General features: G+C 42.9%; 1 protein-coding gene across 11 annotated transcripts in view; it reads right to left on the reverse strand.

Moving 5' to 3' along the window:
• The window catches only part of tcf4 (transcription factor 4), a 618,702-nt gene that overhangs the window by 224,082 nt on the left and 378,055 nt on the right, over positions 1–16,565 (reverse strand). For all 11 annotated transcript variants that reach the window (XM_055662660.1, XM_055662829.1, XM_055662572.1 and 8 more), the window contains one exon: positions 3,685–3,820. In XM_055662660.1, the coding sequence (XP_055518635.1) occupies positions 3,685–3,820 (136 nt within the window). The remainder of the gene's footprint in view (positions 1–3,684; positions 3,821–16,565) is intronic.

Consider the following 16,565-nt stretch of genomic DNA (forward strand, 5'->3'; position numbering starts at 1 on the left):
TTTGATTTGAAACCGGAGGTAGGACAAGAATTCATACTACAAAGTGGATTTCCTGGAATGTAAACCAACATGTAGAGGAACCAACGAGAGAGCATGCTATTCTAGACTGGGTATTGAGTAATGAGGAAAGGTTAGTTAGCAGTCTTGTTGTGCGTGGACACTTGGGCAAGAGTGATCATAATATGGTTGAGTTCTTCATTAGGATGGAGAGTGACATAATTCAGAAACAAGGGTTCTGAACTTAAAGAAAGGTAACTTTGAGGGTATGAGACGTGAATTGGCCAAGATAGACTGGCAATTGATTCTTAAAGGGTTGATGGTGGATATGCAATGGAAGGCATTTAAAGGCTGCATGGATGAACTACAACAATTGTTCATCCCAGTTTGGCAAAAGAATAAATCAGGGAAGGTAGTGCATCCGTGGATAACAAGGGAAATCGGAAATCAAAACAAAAGATGACACAGCCTACCAGAGGACTGGGAGAAATTCAGAGTCCAGCAGAGGAGGACAAAGGGCTTAATTAGGAAAGGGAAAATAGATTATGAAAGAAAACTGGCAGGGAACATAAAAACTGACTGCAAACGTTTTTATAGATATGTGAAGAGAAAAATATTAGTTAAAACAAATGTAGGTCCCTTGCAGTCAGAAACAGGTGAATTGATCATGTGGACCAAGGACATGGCAGACCAATTGAATAACTACTTTGGTTCTGTCTTCACTAAGGAACACTTAATTAATCTGCCGGAAATAGCAGGGGACCTGGGGTCAAATGAGATGGAGGAACTGAGTGAAATCCAGGTTAGCCGGGAAGTGGTGTTAGGTAAATTGAATAGATTAAAGGCCGATAAATCCCCAGGACCAGAAAGGCTGCATCCCAGAGTACATAAGGAAGTAGCCCCAGAAATAGTGGATGCATTAGTGATAATTTTTCAAAACTCTTTAGATTCTGGAGTAGTTCCTGAGGATTGGAGGGTAGCTAATGTAACCTCACTTTTTAAAAAGGGAGGGAGAGAGAAAATGTGGGAATTACAGACCAGTTAGTCTAACATCGTAGTGGGGAAACTGCTAGAGTTAGTTATTAAAGATGGGATAGCAGCGTATTTGGAAAGTGGTGAAATCATTGGACAAAATCAGCATGGATTTATGAAAGGTAAATCATGCCTGACGAATTTTTCGAGGATGTAACTAATAGAGTGGATAAGGGAGAACCAGTGGATGCGTTATATCTGGACTTTCAGAAGGCTTTCGACAAGGTCCCACATAAGAGATTAGTATACAAACTTAAAGCACACAGTATTGGGGGGTCAGTATTGATGTGGATAGAGAACTGGCTGGCAGACAGGAAGCAAAGAGTAGGAGTTAACGGGTCCTTTTCAGAAGGCAGTGACTAATGGGGTACCGCAAGGCTCAGTGCTGGGACCCCAGCTATTTACAATATATATTAATGATTTGGACGAGGGAATGCAACATCTCCAAGTTTGCGGATGACACAAAGCTGGGGGGGCAGTGTTAGCTGTGAGGAGGATGCTAGGAGGCTGCAAAATGACTTGGATAGGCTGGGTGAGTGGGCAAATGCATGGCAGATGAAGTATAATGTGGATAAATGTGAGGTTATGCACTTTGGTGGCAAAAACAGGAAAGTAGACTATTATCTGAATGGTGGCCGATTAGGAAAAGGGGAGATGCAACAAGACCTGGGTGTCATGGTACACCAGTCATTGAAAGTAGGCATGCAGGTGCAGCAGGCAGTGAAGAAAGCGAATGGTATGTTAGTATTCATAACAAAAGGATTTGAGTATAGGAGCATGGAGGTTCTACTGCAGTTGTACAGGGTCTTGGTGAGAACACACCTGGAGTATTGCGTATAGTTTTGGTCTCCTAATCTGAGGAAGGACATTCTTGCCATACAGAGAGTACAGAGAAGGTTCACCAGACTGATTCCTGGACTGTCAGGAATTTCATATGAAGAAAGACTGAATAGACTTGGCTTGTACTCGCTAGAATTTAGAAGATTGAGGGGGGATCTTATAGAAACTTACAAAATTCTTAAGGGGTTGGACAGGCTAGAAACAGGAAGATTGTTCCCGATGTTGGGGAAGTCCAGAACAAGGGCTCACAGTTAAAGGATCAAGGGGAAATCTTTTAGGACTGAGATGAGAAAAACATTTTTCACACAGAGAGTGGTGAATCTCTGGAATTCTCTGCCACAGAATGTAGTTGGGGCCAGTTCATTGGCTATATTTAAGAGGGAGTTAGATGTGGCCCTTGTGGCTAAAGGGATCAGGGGGTATGGAGAGAAAGCAGGTACAGGATACTGAGTTGGATGATCAGCCATGATCATATTGAATGGCGGAGCATGCTCGAAGGGCCGAATGGCCTACTCCTGCACCTATTTTCTATGTGACAAAGCAATAACAAGATGACTTCACATGCAAAAATAAGTTAATAGGTTCATAAGTCTTCTCCACCTTTCAATCATGGCTGATCTATCTTTCCCTCTTCACCTCATTCTCCTTTCTACTCCCATAACCCCTGACACCCATTCTAATGATGCTCAGATTAATGATGGTGTGGGAGATTGCAACTTTCACGTGGTCCACTCTGTTTAGATGAATGCAAGCAATCTGGCGTGCACAAACAGTAGATCAAACAGAACAAATTGTCTTACAACTTTAGGCTGGGCACGCCATACGCAAGAAGAAGATTAATGATGTTTGAGGATGCTCCTCAAGCTGCAGAGCATCTTGGACAATACAGATCACCCCCTCCATGACACACTGGTCAACCTGAGGAGCACCTGCAGCAACAGACTGTTTCCAACAAGATGCAGCACAGAACGCCACAGGAGGTCCCTTTACCCTGTGGCTATTAAACTGTATAACTCCTCCCCCTTCTGTCATGGGATAGACTGACTCCCCTCTCCCTCCGCAACCTTTGGGCATCACCAATCCTGGACTTTCTACTCGTCACTTTGATTTCCTGTTTCATGTATCTTGTTGTGTTTTATGACTTGATTCTTGATTACGGTATGATACGATCCAACTTTATTTCACCCAAAGGGTCAATTGGTCTGTCAACACATAAACCTCTATCATATCATATCGTAATCAAGAATCTGTCAATCTCCGCCTTAGAAATATCCATTGACTTGGCCTGCACAGCCTTCAGCGGCAATGAATTCCACAGTTTCATCACCCTCTGACTAGAGAAATTCCTCTTTAACTCCTTTCTAAAGGTATGGCTATATATGCAGTTTTGCATTAGCAGAAATGTGGAGAAGGCTTTGAATTTTTTCTTTCTTCAAGGACCCTGTCATGGAATACATTTTGAAAATATAGCTTGTTAAAAATATACATAAACCAACTGGCAGTCCTCTCCAGTAGCCTGGAAGCAATGAGCTCTTGGTTTAAGCCTTGCAGGAAGCCAGTTGATGAGCTACAGTATAGTAGCCATTCAATAAAGCTTATGTTTACATTCTCACCTAACATTGCAATAGTTCCTCAGACCTACATTCAAACAGTGTTTATTTTTTAAATGGTAATTTATAACTATCAATATTGCAAATATTGAAAATAAAAGAGTGCTTGAAGAACATAGAGTGCTTGAAGAGCCTAAGCAGGCCACTGAAGAATCAGAGTTCAAAGGGCAAAGGAAAGAAAAGTTAAAGGTGGAACAGAACTCACCCATTGAGGAATCATGCATTGGTCGCCGGCGGGGATTATTGCTGGAATATGGATAATACTGTGACCCAGGCTTGGAGCCTAGAGGTGAAACGGCTGCCGGACTGCCCATACCTATGTCATGCCCAAGGAGACTGGACTGCAACATATAAAAAAAAGGAAAACAATCGTTAGGATAGCCCTTTTGTTCTTAATGAATGATAATAGCCAGGATGGAAATATTTCAATCAATTTTGACTCAATTAGCTGCACCCTGCATTGTTCACTCTGCACTGAATGGAGCTGCAAATGCAGAAGACGTGTAACGTTGTAACTACAAATCCTATGGTACAAAAATGATGAATTATGAGAAGTTATTTCTGTTAACACTTATGGGACTTCGATTTCCCAATAATTCCTTTAAAGATTTTATTTTGTTTTTAAAGGTGCTGCAGACTATCTTTTAAAACCAAACTAAGTTGCTTGGTATGTATTACCAATGATCTCAAATGAGACCCCAAAGCAAGCATGGCAGGAGCGTTAAACACTGTCTACATTAGGTTTACTCTCAACAACGTGTAATTATATTGTAGCCATTACCTCTGGCAAAAACAGCCCAGAAAACTTCACACTAACATTTATCAAACAACTATTGATCTTAAGACTAATGATTTGTGTTTTGATCAAAGTCATAGGTTTAAAGAAACATCATATGAGGCAAGAGTAACAAAGCATTTTCAGGATGGAAAGAGTTTCAAAATTTTGGGGCACTAGCCGCTGAAGGCACAGCTGGTCGTAGTGGAACAATTAAATCCATAAATGATCAAGAGATGGTAATTAAAATAACACAAATATCTCGGAAGATTAATTGGCTCACGGAGGTTACAGAGATAGAGAGGAATTAAAACATTAAAAGATTGGGAAATAAGAACAAAAATGTGAAAATCAAGGCATTTGCCAGAATCACTCGCTACAGGTCATCAAGCACAGGAGTAATTGGGTGAATGGAACTTGTCCGAGTTAACACATGGGAAGTGGATTTTCGGTGGATCTCGGATTTACAGATGAGGGAATGAGGGAATCCTGCCAGGATTACATTGAAATAAATCCAGTCAAAAGGCAACAAAGGAATGAATTTTTTTTTTTGCAGTAGATGGGTTAAGGTTGCGGATGTTGGGTAACAACATGAAAGTAGAAATTGATAGTCTTGACAATATTGTTTTGTTTAGTTTACTTTATTGTCACGTGTTCCAGTGAAAAGCTTTTGTTGCAGTCAGCGGAAAGATAATACATGATTACAATCGAGCAATTTACAGTGTATAGATAATTGATAAGGGAATAACTTTTAGTTCAAGGTAAAGCCAGCAAAGACTGAACAAAGATTGTCCAAGGGTCACCAATGAGGTAGATTGTAGTTCAGCACTGCTCTCTGGTTGTGGTAGGATGATTCAGTTACCTGATAACAGCTGGGAAGAAACTGTCCCTAAATCTGGAAGTGTGTGTTTTCACATTTCTATACATTTGGAATGCAAGTATTTGGGTTCAGAGCAACTCTTGAATCAAAAGTACCAAGATTGAGAATACATTCAGGCAGACACAAAAAGCTGGAGTAACTCAGAGGATCAGACAGCATTTCTGGAGAAAAGGAATAGGTGACATTTTGGGTCGAGCCCCCTCGTCACACTGAGAGTCAGGAGAAAGGGAAACAAGAGATATACTGTAGATGGTGATCTAGAGAGATATAGAACAAATGAATGAAAGATATGCAAAAAAGTAACGATGCATTCACTTAGTTGGGGGACAGTTGCAAAGTCAGTGGCAAGGGAAACGAGTTTGGAATATAGAAAAAAAGGTAATGAGGGATTTAAAAAGGTAATTAAGGGAAGTTCTGCTCACCCAGCAGGGTGACAACATAGAGACTATGGAAGGGTCATGTTGGATGGGTAAGAGGTGTGAATGCAAAAGGCTGCCTATAGATAATTTAAAAAAAAGATAATAGGAAGGTGACAGGGCCACACCACAGTTACATGCATGACTAGAAAACCTAATTTCCGGTGAATGTTCTGGTTTAAAACACATAGGGAGAAATGGAATCAGATAACTGTATGAATATCCAATGCTGGAGGAAAGGCATTGAAGACATGGTCAACTGTGTCAGAGGCTGGGGAAATTGGAGGAGGACTAGAAGATACTATATGTCAGAATCTCATGGGATATCATTAATGATTTTGAATGGACACCCAGCATGCAGCATGTACTCCACCACACTTCAGGTACGGTGGAGTACACATCCCAATCAGCATCAACGGTGCGGAAGTAGAAATGGTTGAGAGCTTTAAGTCCCTTAACGTATTACTAATGATTTATCGTGAACCAACCACAATGATGCATCAGCCGAGAAGACATACCGATGCCTCTACTTTGTTAGGAGACTGAGGATACTTGACATTACTTCAATGACTAACAAACATGTCCAGATACACCACAGAAAGTATAGTCAGGTCTCATCAAAGCTTGATTTGGGAAGACTGCAAGAAATTGCAGAGAGTTGTAGATGTAGCCCAGTCCATCCCACAGACCAAACGCCCCACTATTGACTATCTAAACTTCATGCTGCCTCAGAAACGCAGCCACGTAATCAAAGACTTATCTCACCCCCGTCATTTGTTCTCCCTGCTTCTGTCAGGCAAAAGGTACAGAAGATTGAAAGCACCTATCACTAGATTCAGGAACAGTTTCTTCCCCTCTGTTATCAGGCTCCTGCAAGATCCTTCCATCAGCTAATCTCATCCCTATGAAAGCAAACCCTCCGCTCAGTTCGCAACATTCCCAACATTATCATTTACTATCTTTGATATAGACCAGCATCTGCAGTTCTTTGTTTCTACATTTTGTCCAATTTCCATGTTTTGGCAGATTGCTCATGGATGTGAAAAAGTAGTCCACGACAGTGATATCCAGGATGATGCGGTTCACTGATGCCCAGGTAGGCCATGAGCTTTTTGCCAGGCTTGGGGTCTTGACACCATGTTCCTCTCAGATGATTTAAGGAAGTGCGGGTGCACCAAAGTGATGGTGAGTTTCATCATGAATTGTTCACCTTTGCTGAGATATAACTCCTGAGAAAATAGTCGGTTCACAATTTTCTGGATCCAACCAAGGACTTATACTGTTGGGGGCTGTTATCTTATCTATATATCTATAAAATTCTGTGCCTGACGTCTGGCTGCCTTTCTGCCTTTTGATTTGTGCCCAATACTCGCAGATGTCCAATCGGAATGGCCGGTGCTTGCAGATGTCCAATCGGAATGGATCCTTTTACTTTCTTCCTTTGATTCACTGCCACACCGAATCCAGACGCTCAACCTCCCAGATCTTTTCCATTTCGGTGGAGATTTCGCTTTTCTTTCTAAGTATCTGCTCCTCATTACATTTCGTCGCCTTTAAGTACACGTTTTTAATCAAATCCTTCTCCCCCCTCCACTCACTCATTTTGTCGCCTCCTGCTGGCCAGCGACCATAACGGCTGCTGGCGCCCGCATTTCAACCTCAAGAGACGCCATTTAATTTGGCCTTTCCGCAATTTAATTCGGCCTTTCAAGAACGGCTTCAGTTCGAGGACCACGTCTCCCGTGGGGGCTGTGGGTAGGGAACGGCTGCGTTGGGGGAGCAGACCCAACGGGTCTGCCATTGGTCTAGTATATTACTAAATCTCTGATCTTGACCGCTTTTGGCCAACTGTGCTGCGATTTCCGAGAGAACGGCGCCACCTACGGCCGTCATTTTTGGCCACCTCGCTCAGAGCCCCCCTCCGCCGTATGAGTGCGGAGGATTTTTTCTGTCAATGAAAAATTAGAGAGATATTAATGTTTTTACAAAATTCCTCATTCTCTCTGCTGCCCCCGCTGGCGACAGGGGGAGGGACTATAAAACCAGGAAGTCTCGTGCCTCACAGTCTCTGCCAGACCAGGAAGCGAGAGGGTCACAGCTCTCTGAGCTGCGAATAACACTGAACGCACATCTACACGATGAGTCCCCTCGATGCGGCTGTAAAGTGGCTGCAGCCCTTTTTAACAAGTTTGCGTTCACAAAATGAATTTTGGTTGTCAGGTGTTTGCAGCCCAATTGTTTGCCTTGGCTTGAATTTTAAAATCGTTGCAACAGTTGGATGCCCGCCCAAGCATCCATACAGTCCACAATGTCTATACTAGCCCTCTGGAAACCAGTACCTTCAGCCTGCAACACCCATACTAGCGCAACAGACAGCCCCCCACACCGGCGAGCAGTATTGGAATTGGTGGAGAGGTGGAATATTGCGTTGGTGACCACCCCTCCCGTGTGATGCTGGGACCCAACGGGTCCCATTTAGTCTAGTAAGACCTTAATTTTATGGATGACTAATGTAAGACCTATTCTCACATTGGTCAACAATAAACTTGGTGATTGACCACCAAACATGTGCATATGCATGTATTGATCACAACATTTAGCTTGTGGAATAGTGGAGCAGTGATCTTGGATCTAGAGTGTACTGAGCAATGTAAACAGAACAGTTTGATTGATATTCATCGTATGGTATATTTCCACTCCAGTGAGAAGCTTGTTGAAGTCAAGGTGCAACCTGTGGTGAGAAGGACTGACAAAACTACTGGATCAACTACACAGCTTTTGTTCCTGCACGATATCCAAGCAGAGATACCTAATTAGATACAGAATTGGTTTATGGTAGTAAGCAGAGGGTGATGGTGGAAGGGGGTCTGATATTCTGCTACATGTCTCTTTAGCCCAATTTCTGTCTTGTATATGGTTGTTTCAAGTGTCTGAATATCCAATGTCTCTCCTTCACTTTGTATTGTTAAATGTGAAAGTTTCTCCTTCAGCTCTTTAAGATCTTCCTGAACCTGGAGCAGGATTTTCCCCACATCGACGCATCCGTTAGTGGAACGTTTTGTCATGTTTGGGGCCGCAGCCTCTGCTGCTCTCAATGCCTCCGGCAGCTTCTTTCACAAACTTTGTTTATAGAGAGCAACTCTTCGCATTAGGAGAACACTTACAATGACAACTAATGGAAACATCCTCTCCACATCCACACTATCCAAGCCTTTCACTATTCTGTATGTTTCAATTAGGATTGCCAACTGTCCCGTATTAGCCGGGACATTCCGTACATTGGGCTAAATTGGTTTCTCCCATATGGGACCGCTTGGGTCGAGGGAACTGTCGGGTCAGAGCGCCGAGTCTGGTCCCGCCTCACCCGTCCCGACGTAGTGCAGCTCATGGAGTGCAGCAGCAGCGCCTTGCCCGTGGCCCTGTCGGTCGGCAGCCCGGCCAGCTGTCCGACCTTCTGACCTTTGCTTACCGCCGACATCCAGGCCAAAACTCCTCAACTGGGCCGCCGGCTGGGCTTTGTGTGTGCAGTCCAGCACCCGGGCCAACTCATCATTCACCCAGCCACGGCCGAGTCGGTCAACGAATTGCCGTCGGGAATTTGTCCCGTATTTTGACCCTTTGTCCCTTATTTGGGAGTGAAAACATTGGCAACCCTAGTTTCAAAGAGGTACATCATTGTTTCAACAAAGTTTCATCATTCTTCTAAACAAAGTTTCATCATTCTTCTAAACTCCAGCGAATACAGGTACAGTGCCGACAAACTTTCATCATAGGTTAACCCACTCATTCCTGGGATCATTCTTGGAAACCTCCTCTGGACCCTCTCCAGAGCCAGCACATCCTTCCTCAGATAGGGTGCCAAATATTGCTCGCAACATTCCAAATGCGGCCTTACCAGCGCCTTGTTATGTCCCTGATTTTGTATACAAACCCTCTTGAAATAAAAGCTAGCAAAAAGCTAATAAAAGCTAACCTCTTCATGATTGCATCCAGAAGGCTGAAAGTTTCATCATGGATGACTTCCTCCTAGACCCCTCCCTTTTGTCTCTTCCATCTTAATGGAGAAGATACAAGAACTTGGAAGAAGACACAGGAGCTTGAATGCCCGGATGTCATCACTTAAGAATAGCTTCTTCCCCTATCGCTATCTGACTCCTGAACCAATCACCTCTTTCATACCCACTTTCTGGATGTGCTGCCATGTATGCTTACTCTTAACTCAACCTCATTCAACTATTCCATTCTTGTATTTTGTTTTTCATTACCTCAGATTTCACTACCATCTTGCACCATTCTGCTCTACTTCCGATGTCGTATTTATTGTAGTATGTATACTATTTAACCATATAACAATTACAGCACGGAAACAGGCCATCGCGGCCCTACAAGTCCATGCAGAACAACTTTTTTTCCCCTTAGTCCCACCTGCCTGCACTCATACCATAACCCTCCATTCCCTTCTCATCCATATGCCTATCCAATTTAATTTTAAATGATACCAATGAACCTGCCTCCACCACTTCCACTGGAAGCTCATTCCACACCGCTACCACTCTCTGAGTAAAGAAGTTCCCCCTCATATTACCCCTAAACTTCTGTCCCTTAATTCTGAAGTCATGTCCTCTTGTTTGAATAGGTGACACTCCGTGGATTGCCACCTTGTCGTGGTGGAGAAGCTTGTGTGGACCTGAGATCCTGAGAGCGATGCCATCTGGAGCTATGCTCCTGGTAGGGTCACCCATGGCGGTAAGGTTGAGGGGGAGGCCTCTGGCAAAGAGCAATCCAACCAAGACTTCAATGGTGGAACAGGCAGAGGATGATGGCTGACCATAGTGGAGCGGATGAAGGCTGCAGCAGAAAAGGGTCTCCATTCATCTTGGACTCCATGCCACTGGAACCTGACCCAGGTCTGTCAAGGACTGTGTGGTGGCTGTCTGTGCACCAGTCTCCCTACATTAAACAAAGTCACACACTAGGAATATATGGAGACACCCATGGTCAGCCATGACCGAAGGGGACCTAGGAAGATACTATTTACTCCTTGAGCTTCAAGTGAACAAGAAATCCTATTGCACCCTGGTGTATATAATAACAAACCAATCTGAATCTGAATCTGTATGAATTTGCTTGAAGCAGATGGCAGCTAAATCCTCTGTAGTTACCACAGTTGAATTTGTTTCCTCCTGCATGTTTTCAAAACATGGATAATCTGTAGCGGCATTCAAAGAAGTACGACCAATGCTACATTCCCAAATCTGCTGCGATTGCTGTCTCACTGGGCAAGATCCCCATTTCGGAGACTCTAACCGCAGTCAGCTAGCTCCAATGTGCAGGTCATAGTTTGCAAACTGACACCAGGCTCCAGTAAATCACTCTCCCCTGTTCTGTGTCTGCAAGAAATTAACAGGAAGACAGAGGAAATGAGTCAAGTGATTCTCAAATCCTCCCCGAAAAAAATGTAACCCCTACCATCTTATTGCAATTGCTTGTCACAACCACTCACAATGGTAAAGAAGCAAGAAATATATTGCCTCTTGTTCAATGCCTCCTGCACCACCTATAATGGTGTCTGTGAGTGCCACACAGATGGCGATGAGGCCTAAGCACTGAAGTAGAAGCGAGCCATCATCGATCACAAGAGACTGCAGAGCAGATGAGAAATAAGAGACTAAAAATATATCCATGTGGATTCCAAATGTGAAAGGTGCTGATACGGAAAGAAAAGAGAGTCCTGACTATTCCATGACTCAATTCCCGTGTGACAAAAAAAAAATCTATCTACTCACTTTGTGATGCTCTGTATGTTCTGTATGTAGACTTGTGGAATTAGTGTCAGCATTCATCTCTGCAAGTGGATCCTCGACTTCCTGACCAACAGACCACAATAATGACAAGGCGGAGTACAGGAAGAAGATTGAGAACCTCGTAAACTGGTGCCAAGACAACAATCTTTCCCTCAATGTCAGCAGGAGATTGCGACCGACTTCAGGAAGTGAAGCAATACACATACCCTGGTACACATTGACGGCACCAAAATCGAGATGGTTGAAAGCTTCAAATTCCTATGAGTAAATATCAACAACAACTTCTCCTGGAGCAGCCATATCGAAGTAAAGGCCAAGATAGCACATCAATGCCTATAGCTCCTTAGAAGGCTTAGGAAGTTCAGTATGTCCCTAACAACGCTCACCAACCTCTAGAGATAATAATAATAATAATAATAATAAATGTTATTTATGGGCGCCTTTCAAGAGTCTCAAGGACACCTTACAAACATTTTGCAGGTAGAGGAAAAACATGTAAGGGGAATGAAATAGATAGTAGAGACATGACTAGTACACAAAGTAAATACAGAATTCAATACAAAACACAGTATGAGGCAATTAATGCACTGTTGAAAAGGGACGGCACGTGGGACTAAGGATAGGCAGAGGTGAAGAGATGGGTCTTGAGGCGGGACTGGAAGATGGTGAGGGACACGGAATTGCGGATCAGTTGGGGGAGGGAGTTCCAGAGCCTGGGAGCTGCCCTGGAGAAAGCTCTGTCCCCAAAACTGCGGAGGTTGGACTTGTGGATGGAGAGGAGACCGGCTGATGTGGATCTGAGAGACCGTGAGGGTTGGTAGGGGGAGAGGAGGTCAGTGAGATATGGGGGGGCCAGATGGTGGAGGGCTTTGTAGGTGAGGATCAGGATTTTGTAGGTGATCTGGTGGGAGATGGGAAGCCAGTGAAGTTGTTTGAGGACTGGAGTGATGTGATGCCAGGATTTGGTATGGGTGATGAGTCGGGCGGCTGCGTTCTGGACCAATTGGAGTCCGTTGATGTAGGTGGAGCTGATGCCAAGGAGAAGTGAGTTGCAATAGTCCAGTCGGGAGGAGATGAAGGCATGGATGAGTCTTTCAGCAGCGGGCGGTGTGAGAGAGGGTCTGAGATGCACCATAGAAGGCATTTTAATGGGCTGGTTGACAACAGTTCCATCCAAGATCGCAAAATATTGCAGAGAATTGTGGACGCAGCCCAGTCCATCACACAAACCAACATCCTTTTTGTTGATTCCATGTATAGCATGCTGCCGCAGCAAGGCCACCACCATAATCAAGCATGAATCTCACCCCGATCATTCCCTTTTCTTCCCTCTCCCATTAGGCAATAGATGCTGAAGTGTGAAAATACATACCTCCAGATTCAGGGACAGTTATCAGGCCACTGAACCATTCTATTCCAAGTAGAGAGCAGCCTGACATACCATCTACCTCATTGGAGACCCACAGACTATCTTTAATAAGACTTGTCTCTTCTGTCTACACACAGGTAATTTCTAGTTTGATGCCTCCAGGAAGAAAACACACACACACACACCGCATCCTTCACCAGCCCGTTATGCAGGCGGGGGACAGGGCAAGCGGGGGTACCTTGGTTCTGAAAACTACTGCTTACGTTTTATTTTTCCAATGAGCCAATGAAATTCACCGGTCAGCATGGCTACAAACTACGAGAACCTTTGACCTCCTGACAACCCACTAGGACATCCTAGCGACCCACCTTCGGGCAGGAATTCTCGCTACTCTCCATGGCGGCTTCGTTCTAGTCGCCCCCAATTTATCAATATATTGAAACATTTGTGGCGACCATAACAAGGCCGTGACTAGTTCCCAGAATGCAGGTACTCCTGCATAGTCTCCTGCAGTCGCCTAAGTGGGACAGGCCCATAAGGCTCTCTGCACAATCCACTTGCACACTAGTCTTCTCCTCAGACACTCTATTCATAAATATCATCAACAATTTACTGCTTCCTGCTTTTAGCATTTAGATCTATTTTCAAGTTTTAATCAGATTGCTTTGAGCCTATCGAGCATTCTTTAACATGGAATTGTACTGCTAACTCCTACTGAGATGGATAATAAAATTGAATCACTATCATAGAACTCTATTTGTAAATTGGAAATCTGTAAGAATATTGAGGCTCTTCAAGGTCACATTTAAAACAATGTATTCTAGGGATGTGGACATTGCTGGTAAGCCTGGTACTAATTAGTCTGTGAAGGTGACAGCACAGCTGAGGTCAGTTAAGAGCCAACCACGTGTGGAACCAAAGTCACCATAAGCCAGATCGGATAAGCATGGTAGGATTCCATCCCTACAGAACGTATAAACCAGGTGGGTTTTTATGACTGCCATGTTGGGATTTGGATTCACATTGTCTAGACCCTCAGAGCGCAGACTACTACATTGGCATATTCTCTCCTACCAACGTTCAGTATCTTGTCTCGTAAACAATGAATTAATCACTTGGCAAGCTAGCCGCTAGCTGGCACGGACATGGAACATCGCAGTGTAAAACAGTATCTAGCGAAGACAAGAGAAAATCAAAAATAAATGATTTCCACTCAACTGCTCTGCTTTCTTTCTCGATTGGATACGGGGATGGGATGTTTAGCATTGTACATATCTACGTTAAACAAAGAAATAATTCAAATTCTGCACAGTTCCCACTGGCCACTCTGATCTATAGGTGGTGAAACTTACACAATTAAAGTTATTTCTGAATGATTTTTAAGGGCATTATTTACACTACATTAAGAAAACAAAGCAAACAAAAACTAAGTGTGTGAAGGACTTCTCGCTTGTTCGATGGTCCTTCCCATTATAACTGATATCAGAACTAACACCGCAGAAAAGATTCTCAGGCAATTCATTTTGCTTAACCCTATGAATGAAGTCAGGCTTCACGTATTCCACCCACTCCAATGATAATGGAAATGCCATGGCAGCCACTGAAATATACAATCTTCCTGCAAAACTAGAATAGGTTAGATTCGTGACAGACAAAAGCTGAAGCCTGCATATATTATACAGATTTATATTTTAAGAAAGGATGAGCATCTGTTCAAGGGTGCAATACGCTTTCAGCCATCTGTTATTTGCTGTTATGCAACATTCACTACATAGAAAGCATCCCACCATAAAACACAAAATAACCAACTCAATAAAACTATGTATGTACTAGCAGGATGATGTATGTATTTTGATGATGTTCCTGAATAATTGAAAAACATGAATGCCCAGTCTCAAATTAAGTACACTTGTTCTCCTGCATATTGTGCAACCAAGATATACTGTCAATGAAAAATGAGACTTCCGATAACTAGCCAGCTGAATGCACAAATTTTCCTTTAGGCAAACCATAGAACAGTGCTCCGTGATGCATTGGCATATCCGCACGAGCAAAGAAATCATTAGTTTAGAAACTATAACTTTCGAAGCGTCATGCTCCACTAAGTTTATTTTTTAATAAACGCAAAATATCTTGAAATACTGGCAGAGGGTAGTTGCAGCTCACCCAGTTTTCAGATTATTCCTTGCAACCGTGATATCCACACTGGCATGCAGTATTTTCCAGAACTTAAGGCCCTGGTCAGAGTATTAAATTGATACATGTCAAGTGCTGATGAAGAAATGCTGAAGAGATACATTTTTTCTCCTCTATTTGATGCTGAACTTCAGTTCAGCTTTAAATTTCAAATGTTATCTTTATGACTGACTGGTCTGCTACCTGAAAAGAAAGGGAAGATAATTTTTTGCTACGATAACCAATTTTAACGAATTGACACATCTTGGATTATCTGACCATTGCTATAATCCAATTGGCAGATTTAGAGATGAAATAATGCTCAATCGATAGACAGAGACAACTAAAAATTCTAAATAGTTATTTAAAGGCTTACAAGAGCGTGAAAGGATTCAAAAAAAGAAAGGGATACTGATAAATAGTTGAGAAAGAGATGATAATTCAAAAGAGAACACAATCTAAAAGATAAACTCAAGCATTTTCTTTTGCAGAGACTTAAAACAAACATCAAAAAAATTCAGAAAATTTAATATTTCGGAGTACATTCTTAATAAATGGACTCTTCATTTCAGAAATCAAATGAAAAAGGAGTCTATGCACAATATTTAACTTGGTGAGCTTCTTTTTAATATAGTGTTTTGAGCCACCACTTTGCAGTGTGCGCACAGAGGCATATTTAGTTTTAGCTACTAAAGGTGGATCACTCTATTCCTCCGATTATCAATACACTCTGCTTTGATTAAATGCAGCTCGTCATTGCATCTAAAAGTCACTTCTCGTTGCGTTTTACGATGAACGATTTCCCTGCCCCTGTCCACAAGAGAAAATTCTCCAATAGTCGCCGAGTTTTAACCAGCAATAGCAACATCTTTGCCAAGTTTCACTGCCCTTTAGTTAGAAATGGTAAGACCGAGACTAAACTGACCAGATGCTTTCTCCACACAAGATCAAGTGTAGATTTGAACTATTTCCTAATATATTAACATGAAGAAGAGATATTGGAGAGGGAGCAGGCCACGTGGTGTCACAAGATTGCTCCAACATTTTGGAGGACCGCAGCTGATTATCTTCAGTGGCTTTACTTTCTCATCCAATGTCCATACTCCTGCAAGAAATTCAATAGTTTTTATTTGTCTTTGTAAAAAATATTGCAGACATGCCCTCTCCCTCTCTGGAACTTCACATTCTTGCCGACCCACATTGCACTTCTGATGATAAGTTTATGATCCAAAAAACTGTTTCCTTCTCGTGCAATCTGCCTGACCTGCTGGGTGCTTCCAGCGTTCGGCTTTTGTGAAATATTTCCAGCATCTGCAATTTTTAAACCACTAGAATGCGTCAAAACCATTAGTAAAGGACAATCTATCTGGCTTAGTTTTGAAAATGCTCAGTAGCTGAGCAACGACAAACCAATCGTAACAAATTCCAAGGTTTTATAATGGAAAAGAGTCAAGAAAATGTAACTCCCATATTCAGACCTTACCCCGGTGGCTTTTACCTCGAGCTCCGGGCTCTCCAGTCATGGAATGTCCTCTCACTGTCTCCCATGGAAACACCCTCAAGAATATCCTAGGCCAGATCTTGCACACTGCAACAGGTTGCCCCACAATGCTAGTGTTTAGTTGCTAAAACTGCAATAATCCCTGCATGTCCATGCGTGTGCAGTC

This window comes from Leucoraja erinacea, chromosome 1, assembly GCF_028641065.1.
Source record: "Leucoraja erinacea ecotype New England chromosome 1, Leri_hhj_1, whole genome shotgun sequence".
NCBI classification, from domain to species: domain Eukaryota; kingdom Metazoa; phylum Chordata; class Chondrichthyes; order Rajiformes; family Rajidae; genus Leucoraja; species Leucoraja erinaceus.